At 43.5% G+C, this 18558-nt stretch overlaps 1 protein-coding gene across 1 annotated transcript; it reads left to right on the top strand.

Moving 5' to 3' along the window:
* Positions 1-1532: 1532 nt before the first annotated feature.
* On the top strand, positions 1533-18014 carry ctnnbip1 (catenin, beta interacting protein 1). The gene is made up of 4 exons (XM_027016337.3): positions 1533-1691; positions 7917-8031; positions 8410-8500; positions 15923-18014. Exons 2-4 carry the CDS (start codon positions 7936-7938, stop codon positions 15979-15981), a joined length of 246 nt encoding a protein of 81 aa, XP_026872138.1. The 5' UTR covers positions 1533-1691; positions 7917-7935; the 3' UTR covers positions 15982-18014.
* Positions 18015-18558: the final 544 nt, after the last annotated feature.

The raw sequence follows: 18558 nt of genomic DNA on the forward strand, positions 1-18558 counted from the left end.
GAGGCAGTGATAAGATCTGCCATATTGTACAGCAGGGTATGTTCAGAATTCCACTCGCCGTCTGTTTTAGCTTGGCTTTCCAGGATTTCTTTCCTAGATTCTTATATGTTCCCTTCCCTAATGGTGATTCACCACTGCAATTACACTGGTGTGAAAGTGTAATTTAAGTGATAAGACTCACTGTGCTAAATTGAGAAATGTTTAATTTATTAGGTTAATTCTATTTTTTTCCCATGCCAAGCATAGGTTAATTGGTTTCAGTAAATGTACATTTTTTTTTTCAATTGTTTTATTCTTTTATTTAATATTTAGACAAAATGAAAACTCTCAGGCACTTCAATCCCACCCCACCCCACCCACCACATGGGTTTCAAAAATAAATAAATAAAAATCAACAAACAAACAAAAATGTAATAAGAGTAGCATAGGAGACTGGGGTTACATTACTCACAGTATACATATTTCCATACAATCAAATAAGCCAAAGGTACATTTCTTTTGTTATTCCATCATGCAATATTTGTAAAGTTCTAGGAGCGGTGTTGTTCATTCTTGCAGATGATTGGTTTTAACAATGGATAAAGGTGTTGACATAAGTCCATGCAAACCAGGCAGAGCTTAAGCTTTGATTCAATTCAGAAACTTGTCATAGAGAAAGTAAACTATTTTTTAGTAAAAATAAATAAATAAAAATGTAAAAACATTTTCACTATGTGATATTTTTCACACCACTGTGCACACTTTATATCAATTTATTTGGGTACATTCTGGAGTAAAATATGGGTCTTTATACTTCAAGTTCCTGTTTGCATCAGTGATGCTTGAAATACTAATTTTCCCTCACGTTTTAACGTCTTCATTCCTTCTTCACTCCCAGTTTGGACTTATAAAGAACCGGCCAAAATCTTTTTTTCAAAACCAGTGCCTTATTGCAGCACGTGGAATGAAAGTCACTGTTCACCATTTCATAGCGGTTAGGACATTCCAGGTGGCCAGATCACAGCCATAAACGGTTTGTGCGTACTCTGCCAAAGCATGTAAGTACCATTTTTGAGTCTGTTTCCACTGATAGTCACAGTTTTGGAGACAGGACGTTTACCTGTGCACCTCCTATAAACAGACACCCTATTCCTGGTTCCACTACACTTACATAATGGCTTGTTACTTCGGTGAGGTCATAATCTGTAGCCTATTTAGAACGTCTGCGGGAAATGCATGCTAGAAACACCAACCATTTTAATTTGGGAATATAATAGAAGTGTAACTGCATGTGCTTTTAACACCACAGTTTTAAATATATTAATACATCTAATTGAATTTGTTTTAATATTTTTAAGATAATATTATTTCATAATTCTCTTTAATTTGTCTATAGCCTATAACTGAACTTTGACTTTTATCATAAAGATACATCAGGTGGTATCGTTTTCCCTGCTCTGATCTGTGATGTAACGGAGGGCTCATTGCCCGGTGAGATGTCGCCCCCTTGCGGCGAGTGGCATGTACGCCTCGGCAGGAAGCCGCTTCAGCAGTGGGTGCTTCGGCTTGAGCCGCCCACTCCGCTCCCTCTCCGGCTACACGCAGACTGTCGGGATGTGACCCCGGAACAGGACGCTTCCTTAGAAACAATAAATTAAAAAATAAAAAATAAACACGAACGAAAAATTTAAAAAAATCCTGGACCAGGAGAGGTGAGTGGCAATACGGTGTTTGTTGAACTTATTAGTGGCCAGCGCAGGACTATATTTCAGCGGTAGGTTACATTAGCCCGTGCTAGCTAAGATAAGCTAGCTAGTACCTGGACGGCATTGTGGGAACTTCATTCAGGGCTTTGTTAGCGATCCGGTATGCTGGGCTGTTCGATAAATTGTCCACTTTCTTTCCTTCGTGCATTTAAAAATGTCGTTTGAGCTCCGACTTCTCCCGAATGAAGGTGTAATGGTTGTCACAGTCCGTCCATTTTATTTCAAAACGACGGGTTTGGCGGTTGAATAGTGGCGGCCGGCTGCTCGGAGGCTGCCTGAAGCGAGGGGCTCTTCAGCGGCCGGAGTTGTATTGTTAGTGCTCAGCTGTTTTCTGATAACGAACTGTGAATATCCAGCTGTCAGTCTACGTTTTAAACAAGTTTTACTCGGTTTTTCACTGATTAGTCAATTTTATCCCTCCTTACAAAGCATTAACAGAACGTTGCTGAACATTGTAGAAAAAAAAAATGTTGGAGGAGGAAAAATACTCTGGTAGGCTGCCACACAATGAAACTGTTTTTAAAAAGTGTATAAGTACAATATCACAGGAGTGATCATTGGTCATGAGATTTGTCCATATAAATCAGGAATCTGACAGCACAGTGAGACTTTCACTCCCTCCTCACTGTGTCCCTGAGTGGTGATGATGGTCTATTTTTGTCTTTCCACACCCTTAACTCATTGTGAATACGCCACGCTTCACTTCTCTCGAACTGTCAGCCTGCAGTGCAGCTAGTCCACATTCGGTTATGAATTTGATAGTGGCAGGCAGCGTGCCCGTTTAGGGTACGTAGGAGGTGTGATGATCATTTTGGAGCTGACTCTGCAGTACAAGCCACCTGTGTGCTTGGAAATTAAGCTGTAACACCTTCAGTCAGGACAGTCCCCAGAGGCGGGCGTCTGGCTCTTGAATCCGTGTCAACTCCCCGCTCTGAGACTGGGGGCAGGTGTTGCTCACGCAGGGCTCAACCTCCATGCCCCAAGAGGGACGTTAATACCGCGCTGTCTGTGAGCAGCCAGCTTATGCACGGTTCAGACATCCCCTCCCCTCCCCTCCCCACCCCTCCCCTCCCCTCCCCTCCAAGCTCCAGCATGGTTTGTGTGCGGGAGGGGTTGAGGCCTCCCCTGCAGAACTCAGCCTATTCCAACCTCAGTTTGTATCAGTCAGGCATGGCTCGGCCACTTCTACTGGCTCTAGGGGTACTGCTGCATGAAGAAGTTCATTCTGATCTTGTGACTATAGTTCTGGAAACTAAACAGTGAATTTTGTGTGTATGTGTATATGATGGGTACTAACAAATGTCTAATGTGAAACAGGCAATGACACAGTTTCCTTCTAGTCTAAGACTAGACTGCACAGTTCACAGTAGCCAAGTGGATAGCAGCTTGCTGCAGGTATCTTGAGGAGAGCGCTTCATGGTTATGGAAAGGAGGTGATGCTATAATCTTGTTTACTACAAAATGCTCACAAGAAAGGTGATGGTTAGAAATGAGGACTACTACTTATTTATTTAATCGATTATTCATTTAATCATCCAGTTTGATTTATACTTTTGCATGGTATAGTTGGCCCTGTATTGCTTAATTTTATTGGTGTTATCCAATTGTTTTATCATTTGATCTTTTCACTGTTTTGCGTTACAGCACCAAAATCTTTGTGTCTATGTTTAGTCAGGGCAGGTAGCTTCAGCTGCTGGGATAAGTGGAAAAGCACATTAAAAAAAAAAATTATGTGGAAATTCCTATCCTCAGAGTCCTGGTCAGCATACATGGTCTTATTATGCAGTGTAGTAGCTGGCAGCCTCAACAGTGTAATCCAAAGGGACAAACCCACTGCAGTCGTTTTTGTATTGTAATTCATGACAAGCGCTCCAGTGTGAGCCGAACAGTCGTGTATAGCAATTACCCTCGTGATTTTTAATTCCAGCTTCAGTGTAACCTAGGTGTTTTGCCATCGCTCAGGGCTCATGGAAGTTTGTCTAGCTTGTGTGATCTGTCAAGACGTCCTGAGAGCAACTAATATCTTTGTGCTTGAATACAGTAAATCCTGTTTAACTTTAGGAAACACCTCTCCACAGCCTTATCTAAAGAATTTTATAGATTAATATTAATTTTGTGAGTGAGCCAGTGTCACAGGTGACCGTTTAATTAAAACAAAGTTTTCTTTATAAAATGAACACTAGCCCAGTAAGTGGGAATCGCGAAAGGAATTGCTGGACAGCTGGAGGCAAGTTTGAGATTACTGGCATTTAGTAAACCCCACTGGAGGCTCACGCCTCACGTACTGCCAACAAACAACAAGTCATGACCTACTTATTAATCACACTGGTGCCGCCCACATCATTGCCAGTCTTGCCAAATATAGCGACAGTTCCTAAAAAAAATGAAGTGGCAATGTCCAGTGGTACCTTATTCCTAATGCGCTTTCCAAACACAAACTTCACAAACTGACACCAGCACCACTTCTGTGCCTGACTGTGGGAAAAGTAAAAAGGTCTGTCAAACCAGGGCAGATTTTCTAATGATTTGAACAAATTGGCCTGTATTCACTTATTTCTTATGGCTGAAATTTTCACATAAAAAAAAAAAGAAGGAAGCATTTTTATGTAATTTTCTATTTCTTAACTGCACAACTGCAAATGATACAGAAAATGCATTAGTATATTGGGTAGCTTACGCTAGTTCATGGTGTGTGCCACCAAGAATCTGTTGTTCTCGGTATGTGCCATCTCTGTATGTGTTATCTAACACACACTGACAGAGGAAAGACAGGGTGCATTCTTTCCAGATTAAGCGCTTGCTTGGTTTAAGTGCTTTTGAAATGACTTGGTCAGTAAGATCTGCTTTCTGACACCGTCATTCATTTAGACAAACTCGGCAAGCCAGTGAAGGCACACGAATGTTCCCTATTTGAAAAGGAATGCAAAGTTGAAAGCACCTTTTCCAGAACACGTCATTTATAGATAATTGACAAGAACATGCAAATGACTGTTTGTTTTAGTATGCAATTTCAATTCCCCGTCCAAACCGCTGAGCTAGCTAAAATCTGGAGAAGGCACTGTTCCTCCTGTGTGGCAGTGCCCTTCTGCCCATCCTCCTTGTCCCCAGCTGTTCCAGGAGGGCCGGGAACGTTGGCGAGGGTGGTATAACTGCTGGCAGATTTATGCTGAGGAAATTATTGGCTTTTCAGGTTATGCTGTATTTCTTCTCATTCCCTGCCATGCATGTAGTGAATGTGAACGCACTGAGCGTCTGAGCTCGGCCTGTGGCACCAGCAGCGGGAATATCGAGGTTACCTGCAGTCCCTCGTCGGAAACTGGTGCTTAAGTATTTGGCGAAAAGTCTTCCAGAAATAAATGAATCAGGAGCCAAGGAAAGAACCTCGATGACCGGAGCAGAACGTCTGATGATGACCATTATAATGTTTTAGTGCTTTATGTTCTAATCACACAGATGCAAATAAATTGCTAAATGCTTGTGGTTAAGCTGTTTTCCACTGAAAGTAAACATGAGTCCCTTCCTGTTTTAGTCATTTCAAGCCCTCAGAATGAATTCTTTGGACTGCGCTCTTCCGTGGTTTTGCTTTAGTAAAATGTTCCCTGCCCTTGATTAGATTACACTGAAGATGTCTTGTGTCCTTGTGCCTTTAGGACCGGTTTGGTCAGCTGCCGTGTGCTGGGCGGCATGCGGGCACCACTGGACTGTAAAAGGATTCGACCGATGGAGGGTGACCTCCACGACCCCGACACATGCATGGCCCTATCTCATTGCACTGGCTCGATCCCCTGAATCGTTGCCACGGCGCAGTGAGGGAGGGCTTCCCTGCGTCTGCTCTGCAGCTGCAGTACCTTTAGACAATCGAGCCTCCGATTAAGTGGGGTAAACCGAGACTTAACGAATGAGAAAAAGCACTCGTTTCTTACAGGTGCTCGAGGGAGTGCCAGGGCCGAACTAGATCTCTACATTTGGCAAGAGACAGCATGGGTGTGGTTTTGCCAAGATGTTTTGCAAGACCTTCCATGGGGTGCAGACCTACCATTTTTGTAGTGTCAGAATGTACAGGCGGGCAAAGGCCATGTCATGGTATCGGGGAAAACCTGTATTAGGGTTTCTGGAACTGAAGTATTTGCTTGTTTTCTCCTGCTCAAAAGTGAAGTAGTAATTAGCCTTTTATGTTGAATCATGCACCTGCTGCTGCATGCCCTGAGACGCTTTACAACCTTAATTTACTTTCCTGTCAATTTTTCGGGTTGGCAGGGAGAACTTTTTTTCTTTTTTTCTTTTTTTTAACCTTTTTTTCCCAGAAGAATACTGCACCGCAGGACTAGGGAACAGCACGTAGACGTTTCTGGGTGCGAAGCGACAATGTGCCTCTCGCCGTGTTTTTCAGCACAGAGTGTCTCAGCCTCTGAGACTGCGTGTGCCGTCTGAGCCGTGTCCCGCTGCTCCTGTGCTCAGCCCAGACATGATCAAATGAGGAGGGGACAGGGGTTGGTGGTGGTTGGGTCTCTGAAGAGCTGCCTTCCCCCCTGAAGGTGTGCCCTGTGTCACAGCGCTGCAGAGCTGATGCACTGCTCCCTCTCTGCCTTTCATCTTCCTTTCTCTGTCTCCTCCTTTCCTCCAGCATTTATCATCATCCCCTTCTCCTGCCTATAAAATGCCAAAGATGGGTGTGGGTGTGTGTTTGTGTGTGTGTGTGCGTGCATATATACATTTATGCGGCAAACTCTTTGTCATTGTGCATTTTGGTGACTTCCCCTAGTGAAGCTACAGGAGGAGCCCACAACTTGGACATATTGAAGACATTTAAAAAAAAATTTAATCCCATATTTGTGTCTCTAGTACATGTCGTTTTGATGGGCGGCTAGTCATCAAGTCCGAGTGATCAAAAAAGACCTGAAATTTCGACCTTAAACTGTGTGATTAGTAGCTGTGCAGCACTGTCTTTCCGTGCCAGACAGAATGAATCTCTGCACCTTTGTGCCATGTGTCATGGAGCTGGGTGGGGGTGTGCCAGCTTTTTAATTAAACATGACCCCACATCAGAAGAGCTGTCAGCCTGCCTTAGAGGGGCCTTGAGCAGATAAGTGGGTGAGGGGCATTCAGCGTTGGATATCTGCAGAGGGATTCGCTCCAAAAACCAGAAGGAAGCAGACTGAGCGCTGCGCAGTTTCTTCCCGTCTCTTTTGCGTCCTTTCTAACTCTGCCGTCTTCGTACGGCTGTGCCGTAGCACAGACGGAGTCCGTGGTCTCGGGAGGCCGATTGTCATCGCCGTGCCATCGTTTTAGGGACTAGAAACCGCGCTCCTCCGCTCCAGCCTGCGAGCACGTTTTTGTGCGCCTGCTGCGTATTGTAAGCGAGCGTCGGCGCGGGTGTCGGCTGCCGCTCGCGCTGCCTTGGCCCCTCCCTTTTTCCGCTCATTCCCGTCCTCTTCTGCTTCTCTCTCGGCGTCTGTCTTTTTAAAGGGCTGTGCAGGGAGCACGGCTGTAGAAATGGGTCATTAGTGGGGTGGGGTGCGGTGCTCAAAGGAACCTAGCATTAAATATGGATGAGATCCATTTGTATTGCTCTGCCAGCCTGCTCTGTGACTTCAAGTGCAACGTAGCTTCCATCGTGGTGTGTGTGTTCTGGGGAGATGCACTGATCAAAGGTTCCTGATGATTAGAAACTTTCTACTGCAGCATCCGTCTTTGTCAAAGGCTCTAGTGTGTTCTGCATTTATTTTAGGTGGAGGATGGGGGTTTGTTTAGTTTGGTGTAGGCATGGACAGCCAGAAGGGTCCCAGTTAGTTGCTTGGAAGGCAAAGCAGTTGTGGGTTTGTTTCACCAGGCAGATGATTGATAATAGCAGATGATGATGATGATATAAGATTAACTTTTACGTTTCTTAGTAAATTTATTTTATATGTTTAGTACATGTGGTTTATGGATTGGAATTATGTTCACATCACGATCGGAAGAATGTTTAGGTAGGAATAATGTTTGGGTTTTTTGTGTGTTTAAATATATCGTATTCAATTTGTGTGCGCAAGCGTGTACATCTGTGTGTTTATGCAAACATTCATCTGGTGTGTGTGTGTGTGTGTGTGTGTGTGTGTGTGTGTGTGTGTGTGTGTGTGTGTGTGTGTGTGTGTGTGTGTGTGTGTGTGTGTGTGTGTGTGTGTGCTGCAGTGCGTCAGGAGCAGGGGGGATGAATCGCGAGGAGGCCCCTGGGAAGTCTCCTGAGGAGATGTATGTTCAGCAGAAGGTGCGAGTGCTGCTCATGTTAAAGAAGATGGGATCAAATGTAAGTATTGCAAATATCATCCCAGCCATCCTTACACACTCCGCCACAGGGGGGCGCTCCCAACACCACATACGTCTCTCCCCCACCCCCCCAGCCTCGCTCACAGATGAATCGCCAGCTGTAGTTTGTATGTCAGAGCAGCAAAAATGAGTCAAGCCCTCCAGGAGCTAGCAGCCTTTATCTAATCTGATATTACCATCAGTTCATAGATAGATGGTGCCATAGTTCCTGCAAATTCAGGCACATTCCTAGGCACTGTCGGTGTCGTATTGTCTTGTTTTTGCTCATTTACCAAAAAAAAATCCTCTGCGCTTTACATGCCCTGTTGTGTATTTGGCCTTGTAATATTTTTTCTCTCCCCCCCCCGTGCCCTCGCAGCTGACACCAAGTGAGGAAGCGTTCCTACGGAACTATGCAGGTGTGGTGCACAGTCAGATGAGCCAGCTCCCGCAGCACAACATCGACCAGGGTAAGGCTGCAGTCACGCCGTCCTTCCTGCAGAGCAGGCCGGGCCACATGCCTGCTGACTCTGCACGGGTGCTGGGGGCTCTTTCCTAAAAGACTGGGTGCTCGGTGCAGAGCCAAAGGGGTTTGGTCTGACTTTATCCCATTAGCTTGCTACCAGGTCTGCAACTGTGAGGCGCAACCAATAGCTTTCTTTTTACCTCCCCAAATCATATTTCTGTTGATTTTTCTTGTAAGGAATAGCAGCTGAACAGAAAACACCATGTTGTGCAGTCATTAGCTACCAGTTTAATAAATGTAATGAAAATGGTTATGGCAGACTGAACAGAATTAGATTGAAAACAACATTGCTTACCTTTTTTCTGCTCCATGGTCAGTATTCCTGTTCACCACCAGAGGGCGCCAAAGCAATAGGATTGTGCTTCGCAGAGTTGGTTGACCCTCAGCCAAGTAAACAGTCTGATGCAGAAGCCCACTGCAAGGCGTGGTGCTCATGACTTCTACCAAGCTTATCAGCTGGGCTCCAGGCTCACGAGTCAGTTGAGTTCAGCATGAATTTGTCTAGTTCCTGCTGTTTCCATTTGCTGACCATTGCAGGCCGGTTGGTCTTTGCTATCCATAGTGAAGCCCTAGGCTGGGCAATTTGTCTCCATGACACTCCGCCTGTGTGTGGAACCTGCGCTCTATACACTCCCCCATCAGTTTTCAAACCTTGGGGGGCGGGGGGTACTGTTAAGTGAAAAGCTTTAATTCTATTTTGGCTATAAATGAAGGCATCTGGAATGCGGGACCTATGGTATAACAGCTAGCACAACACATTAGGCTTGAAATATGCATACTCGCCTAGTAAGGAGCAAGGATGTCAACGTTGTGTTTTTTTGTTTTTTGTTTTTTTTTGTTTTTTAAAATTTATTTATTTATTTTTTGAAAGAGCTGCATAAACAAATCATCACTGAGGGAAAGATGGGTATAAACATGTATTGCAGAACAGATTTTTCCTTTTCAGTGATGTGTGCGTGCGTGCGTGTGTGTGTGTGCGTGCGTGCGTGTACACATGCAGGGTTTGCAGTTCAGGCCACTGGAGTTGCTACAGATGCTCTGTTTAGAGCTGTTTAGAGCTGTTGTTCTTTCATCTGCACAAACAGTTAAACAGTTGCTAAAGAGATTTCATTGTATGAAACTGACTAGTGTGAAATTATTCAAAGGTTTTCTGGTTAAACTGACAGACTCCTTTTAAAACAGGTTTTATTGAAACAGGCATTCTGAAACCTGCTCAGATTGACTGCTTACAGTCAGTGGGTTAAAGATTAAAACCTTTGGTTTAAGGTATTACATGATTCCAGGACACAACAGTTGGCTTAAAGCTATAAACAGACAGAAGGGTTCCTTAGCCACAGGGACCTGATGAGTTCCTGATTGTATCTACACCTATGTGTGCAGCAGACATTTTGTCAGTACTTGATCTTAATGTTTTCAGACTAAAATGGCTTATTCTCACCCAATAGTCACTTTTAATAAAGATTTAATGTTTAGTTAGCTATCATCAACTGTGGCTAACACTGATTGACCTGATATGTATTTGACTCAGATCGATACAGAACAAGGAGGATATCTATAATAGTCATGCTAATAATATGCAGCCTCATAGGAGGCTATAGACCTGGGCATTTTGATCAAAATTGTAGCTAATGTTAGCTATCTAGATGAAAACACTGACCATCTTAGCCTATCTGGTGATTCGTTCAGGTAAAGTCAAAAATAAGTGCTGGCTGGCCATTCTATGGGATAATTTTTTCTGCACTGATTTTGAAACACAACAGGGACCATGTGGAATCCTGTTCTTTGGGGAGAAGGGTATTGAAATGGCCTGCTGATAATATTTTATGTTAAAGTTGTTTCAGGACTTTGTGTCCCACAATTTCCCATTCACCCTTTTAAACTTAACTTTAAACTGGAGTATTTTCCCCCATTAGAGACATGGTTTTCCCCTCTGTTAACGCATGACCTCTAGAGACATCACGTCAACAGATACTGGGTAGGGCACTATGATTGGGTGGGGTCACTGCGGTTGGGCGGTGCCATTGCACATGGGCTAAGAGCACAAAATCAATTTGGAAGCATGTCTGCAAGCCAGTGTAAGAAACTTCAGGTCTTTTTTTTTTCTGGGGGTTTAGGGTAAGAAGAGCAGAAAGTTGGGTTTCCATGGCGATGGGAAGGCGTGGCTTCCTTTTGACTGGAAGGCAGGAGCGGAACTGTTAGGTGGTGCGGGGGGTGAGCTGGGGTGTTAATTTATGAACGGACGATGTGAAAGGCCTAAAATGCAAGAATTTTGTGGCTTTGAGTGCTGCCTCCCCCTACCCAAAACACTGCACACCAACACCTGCAGCGTCCATTTGCATCATGCATATGAAAAATCAATGCAAAATCAATGCTGACGCTCTTTTTATAGTTGGCCCCTTTTGTGCTACGATTGTGGCAATCAATATATCATCCCACAGCAGTGCCATCTGAATGCGTTTCTCAGAAGCCAGACACGTACAGTAGTCTATAATCGTGTACGCTCCAAACCCTGCGCCAGATGCCTAACACAGCAGAGTTGGCACTCCTCTGTCGTCTGTGTTGGCCTTTAATCTTTGCAGGCAGCATATTTCTGAATTGCCCTCCCTTTACAGTACTGCTGGGACACAAAGGAAGGTCTTTGGGACTGTTCAGCTAAGCCAGTGGGTCATGCGCCTCAAAAAACATCCTTAGAAAAATAGGAATACTCAATAGTAGATGGTTAATTTACTGCAATTAAAATAACTATACCTTACCTGTGATTCAGGTGTCACTTATTCAGTTATTTCATTGTATTCTGGAGAATTTCTGCTTTATACAGTTTCATTTAAATGTTATTTTAGTCAGTTGTTGAGATTGGAGAGATTAGCCTGAGTCATAGCTGCACATGAAGTTTAGCCACCAGGGTTGATAATGGTGCACACGTGATGGCTAGAATACTCAGTCGCTCTGACTGTAATGTTGTCCTTTCTTTGATCTGACAGGTAACCCACTCTGTTAACTTGCTTGTTTAGTAGCCGCATGCGTGGATGTTTGGGGGTGGGTGTTCTGCTAGTTTACAGAGGAAGCCCTTGGCCTTTTGGTTTTGAGCCCCTGTTCATTCAGCTTTGAGCATGTTTAAGTGTGAGAGAGAGAGCGTGCTCATCACCTTGACCTTGATTTATTACTCCTCCCCAGTCTTCCTTGCCTTCTGAAATGGCGTCTTAATTCTGCCTGTGCTTCGTTTGCTAAGCTCTGCAGCCCTTCTGGCGTGCTGCTTCTGTTGAGTCATGATCGCTGTACTGCACCTTTTACACTCGAGTGCCCAGAACCATCATGGGGAAATTTGAATTTAGGTTTGTAGGCTGAAGTGAATGTGAGGTAAAGGCTAATGGAAATACTGAGGATTACACCGAACTATTTCATCGTGTTTTTTTTTTTTTTTAATATAATATAAATAATTTATTTTGGATATGCTGTACTTCGGAATCTAATTATTCTGTTAATCTAATCTAATTTACCATGTGAAGATATGTACGACTGAGGGAGAATGGCCAGACACAGAAGAAGTACAGATAAATGGAGCAGGTAGCAGCTGTTTGTTCATAGGCGTTAGTGGCCTGCAGGGTGGTGATGCAATCGGATTCCGCGCTGTTGCTAGGCGACAGCACCGGGAGGGCCCTGACGTCTGGCGTGTTGGCTGGTGCCCGCGGGACGCCGCCTCTCCCAGGACGGATGTGGGAGCAGCAGGCTGGGCCGCTCACCTGGGCAGGGGGACCGCGCTCCATTCCTCGGAGCTCCTCTGCTCTCGTACAGTTCCAGCCTCTCATGACAGGCAGGCTTGTTTTTAATTTCCTAAGCCTGTAAAACATATTCACATTTACAATATCAACATTATCATCAATATTATTTTTTTTCATTTTAATTTTTGCCTTTTACTAGAATGCTTGTTTATGTTTCTAATGACTAATGTCTGAATTTATTTAGACCACAGCAGAGCACAGCTAAATCTCATCTTGGGTTTGTCCCTGAGTGTGTTTGTGTAGGTGCTGGGTGCTTTCAGTCTCAGTCATCATGACCTATTTTATCACCATAATGCAAAATGACAAAAGCAGCATGCTTCTCTGAGAATATGCCCCTTCTCATGCGCAGCTCCATAGATACGTCTTTCCCAATAATGTGCCTATTCCTGTTCTTGGCTCAAATCATTGTTTTAATACACATCTTATAGTAATGTCATTACGTTGTTGATTTTGCAAATGAAGTTCTCCAGCATACAGATGTCAGATGAGAGAATGTTTTGGAGTAAACACCATCTTTGATTTGTGGGAATCGTTGTATTAAAAGGTGTGTGTGTGTGTGTGTGTGTGTGTGTTGATCCTGTGGTCCTGTTCCTCCTAGGCACAGAGGACACAGTGTCCTTGAAATCCTTAGCATCTGTCCTCTTCCTGAGCATGTAGCTCCCTGCTAGCTCTAACAGGGTGCGTTTCCTCCCCCTCTGCAGTCAGCATTAGAGCATTTGCATGACAGCATGGTGTGTAGTTTCTACCCAAGTGGGAGAGCGTGCGTTCAGGGCACGCCATCACATGGGGTTTTGCACGTAGCACTCTAAAGCAGCTCACTGCATCATTGAGCTGTTTGCCTAATGTGTTTGTTGTTGTTGTTGTTGAAATCAGTAGCCTAAAGCTTTAATTGTTAATATACTGAAGATTTTAAAAGGGGGATATAAATAACGCAATACCCCAAGCAAGCTTAATTAAAGTTATGCTCTGAGAGCCCAGCAAAAGGCACATGTCTGGCACAGATTAATGGATATACTTTTAATTCCAATAGAGAGCAGGTTATAGGAGAATTTTAATGCTACTTTTTGAAACCATATTTTTGGGAGTTGGTATTTAGAAACGCCAGCAAGCATTCAGTGCTTGTTGTTAAACTGTATTTGGGCCAGACCTAATTTTAGTACATAACCAGAATGCACTGCCCACCTTTACACTACACAGGGCGGCTTTGAAGTTAGACCTCTTCCCTTTTTCGTGTTGACGTGCAACTGATAAAGAGACTTAAGCAAAGGCTTCTAGCCAATGAGCTGAGTCCTCAGTGAGCTCTTCCTGCCAATAAGCTGAAACCTCGATGAGCTCTTCTAGCCAATGAGCTGAGTCCTCAGTGAGCTCTTCCTGCCAATAAGCTGAAACCTCGATGAGCTCTTCTAGCCAATGAGCTGAGTCCTCACTTCCCTCATGCAGGAGCTCTGTGTGATCTGGAAGCATCATGGACATGAAAGGGGAATAAGGAAACATGAAAGGGCCTCCCCTCCCCCCGACTCCATGCTTATAAAGCTTGGGTCAGCCAGAACCCAGCACAGAGACATCTTAATGATAGCCCTGGCTATGGGCCACTGAGACAACCAAGCTAAACTTGCAATGCCAGAGGCTCACTGTTAGTGGTGTAGCCTTTGAAGAAAAGGCCACACCTCTTTAAAAAAAACACACACGTATGCACACACATGCTGATGCCGTCTGGTGGGTGCTTGTGGGTTTAATATGGTCTGTGGCCTACTTTTATCTTTGCACATAATTAAATCCGTCAAGTACAGGAGGTGTTGTAGGAAATTATGAAAACTTTTTATGGTAAAGGTAAAATAAATAAAAACGGGCTTTGTTTTCGGACTACTTAAAATGCGTCTGCCGGCAGACTAGAGGCATCCTCGGATCAAAGCGTTTACCATCAATGACCTCTGCTTCGCTCTGTCTGGGTTTGCCTAGTTGCAACAAATATCGCTCAGGACACAGACTTTGGCATTTTAGAAGCTTCATACCGTTCAGTTCAATCACCTCACTCAGACACCTGCAGAAAGCGAGTCCACAGCAGTGGTTTGCCCTGGGCAAGGAGGAGCTGTGCTTCGGTTTTGTCTTGGACATTTATCACAGGTTGGTCAAAAGCCTGGTGGTTGTAACTCCGTCTGCAGTGGCGCCTGCCCTATGGGATCGTGCCAAGCTTTGGGTCACGGGATTAGCTCCACCTGCCTCGGCTGAGGCTGCAGCAGCCTTATCAAGCCACAGTCAAGGACAAGGTTGGGTTCTTGGTGACTTCCACTGGAGACATGAGTTCTTCCTCCATAACAGACACCCTCCTTATCCCCCAGGCCTTGAATGCTATATTGCGGCTCAAGGGCTTCTGAGTGTTTTGGGCTGATTTTTATTTACTGTTTTGATGAAATTGTTGTTAAACAGCTGGATCTCCAAATCCTGTTTACCTTCCACACCAAGTTCGTTTCCTGAGCTGAGACAGAATTGGTAATGAAGGATTTAAATTGATAATCACCCCCCCCCCACCCCAAGTTTCACCTGATACCTGAACAGAATCACAAGTGATGCCTTTCATCTTGTAGCTGTCAGACTTCCCAACAAGGCGGTGAAAATGACATTTCACATCTTTGTTACAGCAGAGACCATGTGGCCGATTGTTCTGCAGGTGAATCCTTCATACATTCTTGCCGACGGACACACCCCTCCACACAGATAGCAGGGGTCGTCTTTAAATGTGATTGCTAGCCACGTGTTATTGAATTATCTTTTTGATCTTTTGTCCTGCTTTAGACCTGGATGTACAGTTTCCTTGGTCTTCAGATATCTTGTAAAAATGGTCTGGGTGAATTAAAGACAATATACATAGAGGGGATTTTTTTTTTCCCTGCATTTTTAAAAAACTGCTACGGTTGTCTTGTTCATTTATCCTGCTTAGACATATCTTCTAATTCCTAATTTGCTCCTATTGACCTGATTTCATATTCCATTGAGGTATTGGGCCAAAATGTAGAGCTGGAGTTTAGTTACAACATGAAGTGCACTTTTAATAATGTACTTTGCTATCATTTGTAAGGCCTCATTCTCTGTAAGGCAATCATTCTCTAGCCTTGAGCTTGCCCCACCTGTACTGGTACGTACTCTTATGACAGTAATACCCTTGAAATGGGGGTGACTATATGGCTGGATTTGGGTTTGCACCTCCCACGTCATGATTTATCACAGCTGCCGTCTCCCTGCAGCTTTGGTCCTTTCACGCTTGGATCTTCCAGTTGGGTAACATGATAATAACAAGTAGAGACCATCTGGAGTCAAGTATGTGAAGACATGCGAGGAATTTGTTTCCAGTTAAAGACATTTGTTGTGTGATTTACAATAATAAAACAACATGGCAAGGATTTATAACCACAGCTGCACAACAGTGGTAAAGGAACGGCACGCAAAATAAGGGGGGGAATAACGTATGGCAACCCAACCGGATCCAACGTGGAGTGGCACGCATGCGAATGTGCACTGTTTCTGTTTACTTCTTTCTTGTGTGGTCTTTGCTGGACTTACTAAATCCTCCCAACTGTGTTCTCTGTCAGGTGCGGAGGATGTGGTGATGGCCTTCTCCAGATCAGAGACAGAGGACAGGAGGCAGTGAGCTCTCGCCCTGGACCGCCGCCCCCTCGGTGCAGCCCTTCCCATCACTGCAGAGGCGGTCGGAGTGAGGAGGAGTGCGGCTGGGCTGAGGAAGGAGCGGGTCTTCATTGATCGCTGCCTGCCCTCAACACCCCCACACCCCACACCCCCCACGCCTCTTCTTCATTGCCCTCCTCTTCCTTACACTAACTGTGACACATTAGCGGCTGAGCTCCAGGGCTGCCCTGGCTCTTGGATGAGGTCATAAAAATGAGTCGCAAAGAGTGACTTTTATTTTATTTTATTTTTAAAATCGTTGTCGTCGTTGTTGTTATTGTTGTTGTTGTTGTTGTTGTCGTCCTCGGCGTGACGCTTGAGGCAGCGGTTGTATGCTTCTGTCCTGATGAGAGGCGAAACGGACCAAGAGCTTCATTTGTCTGGTCAAACCAAGAACAAAGTCTGGATGAGTTGAGATAATGGACTTTTGCATTATTGTTTTGGGAATTATTTGATTTTGTTTGTGTGCATTTTCCTGTTGCTGTTGTGTATGGAGTCCTGCAGGTAGAGAATGTTAATTAGGTGACTGTGTTGTTTCTCACCCCCCCCCCCCCTTTTTTTTTATGTGTGTTTAACTCTCAACCAGATTGTAATCCTCACATCATCATGTCACCATATTAATGTGCAAGGTGTTGAGAAAGCCACTGCACTACATATAAAAACATGGAATGATTGTGTGTGCATGCATGTGGGAGTGCAAGGGTTTGTGTGTTTTGTGTGCACATGTGTGCACAATGCACACATTCTCACACAGGTGCACAAGAATTGCCTGACTCATTCAGTAATGTCTTTTTTTGGATGTTTGGATTAATGTGAAAATTCAAAGCTTTTTTTATTGTAAAGACAATACGGGGGAAAATACTAATGAGCAAATTGTGCCACCTGTTTTATTGTAAAATAATTTTTAAAGCTATTTACTAAATGTCTTGGGTCATTATTTATTTTTCCACTACAAATCAAAACTGAAGGTGAACAAGAACACTTTATGAACACTTTCTGCAAAAGAACATTTTTACCCAGGTTGCCATATATGGGGAAAATAAGTAAGCAAAGTTAGATCAATACTATCTCAGCCTTAAGCTTCATAACCCGCTGTCCTGGAGAGTTCAACATTGATTCTAGCCCCTGTATTAGATGTCTGTGCTAGAACAGACGTGGCCAAACATTTGTTCCCCCCTTTAAACTGGAACGTTTGAAATGGATTGAATTTTGCTGTTTTCATTATATTTGGCCTCAAACATTTTTGGTAACATGCTTAATTTTTAATGTGCATTCATATATTTTGTTAACTTGCTTAACTTAACAGTAACTTCAGTGTTTTTGAAAAAATGATGCATGCCTGCCTTGTGGTCTGATGGTGTACTTTCAAATAGATCTTTTGAAGGACGTGTAAAGCCTTTGCCACAATGAACATCACTGAATATTTTTTGATATCTGTGGAAGCTCTTTTTAAATATTCTCAGAATGGAAGTTGTCATGGTAACTTATTGGTATCCTGTTGGCAATAAGTGTTACACTGAATGTCCTGAGTTGTCACAGCTACTTGTGTACACAGCCTTCTCGTCTGTCTGAAAATCTGCACCACCAGTGATAAGGGTGTCTGTACAGCTGTGTTTTATTGTCATTTGTCTATGCATTTTTTTGTTGTTGTTGAAGGATAAAATGTAGATTTTTGGAGCATAGCTAGAGCACAAGTCTCTATGTAGTCACTTCCTTTGATGGTTGGATCATTTCAACAAGTTAAATTGGAGAATCCGCTCAGAGAGGAGTCATACAGAGACTGAATGTGATAGACGTTTTGTTCAAAAATGCTAAAGATATCCTTTAATCTGTAGCCCAAAACCATCTATTACTGCAGTCATATCAGATTAAATTGCATTTCTAGTCTTTTGTTCTCATTTAAGTTTTTTTTCCTTGTCTTTCTCAAAATTGCTACTTCCATGTTCTTTAACTTAATGCTTCCAAAACGTGAACCAATAAAAAATGAGTTTAAGGCTACCAGTGGTATGGAGTGTTGTTCCAGGAAGAGTTTAATCTGAAAACTCCACCCAGCAGATATGGTTTATTTGCACACAGAGTGTGTAGAAAGTTTAGGACTACATGATATGTGATTGCTGCTATCACAGGCATGGTCTGGATGAGGTCACATCTTATTCCAGCTACTGAGCTCATATTCTAGCCTGCTCATTCCTTTTGGCTCCTCATAATATGCTATAATAGAGCAAGAATGGTGCTACTCAAATCTTGTCCACCCAAAGAGGCTGGTTGCATTAACACTGATGATGTGAGTGCTATAAATAATGTGGGCAAGTGAAATAAAGGAATGATTTGATATGATAATAAAGCTGAGGCAGATTATATATATATATATATTTATTTATTTTATTATTTTTTTTTTGCATTTTTGCATTTTTGCTAGTGTGTTTTTCCTACAAATAATGCCATATGAAATAAATATATAAAGCTTTTAATACAGCAATACTATCCGTCTCGGGCCTCATGAATAGAGGAATGACACATTGCTTATTGTACTATTTTCTTA

This window comes from Electrophorus electricus, chromosome 24, assembly GCF_041902795.1.
Source record: "Electrophorus electricus isolate QZ-2024a chromosome 24, ASM4190279v1, whole genome shotgun sequence".
Lineage (NCBI taxonomy): Eukaryota > Metazoa > Chordata > Actinopteri > Gymnotiformes > Gymnotidae > Electrophorus > Electrophorus electricus.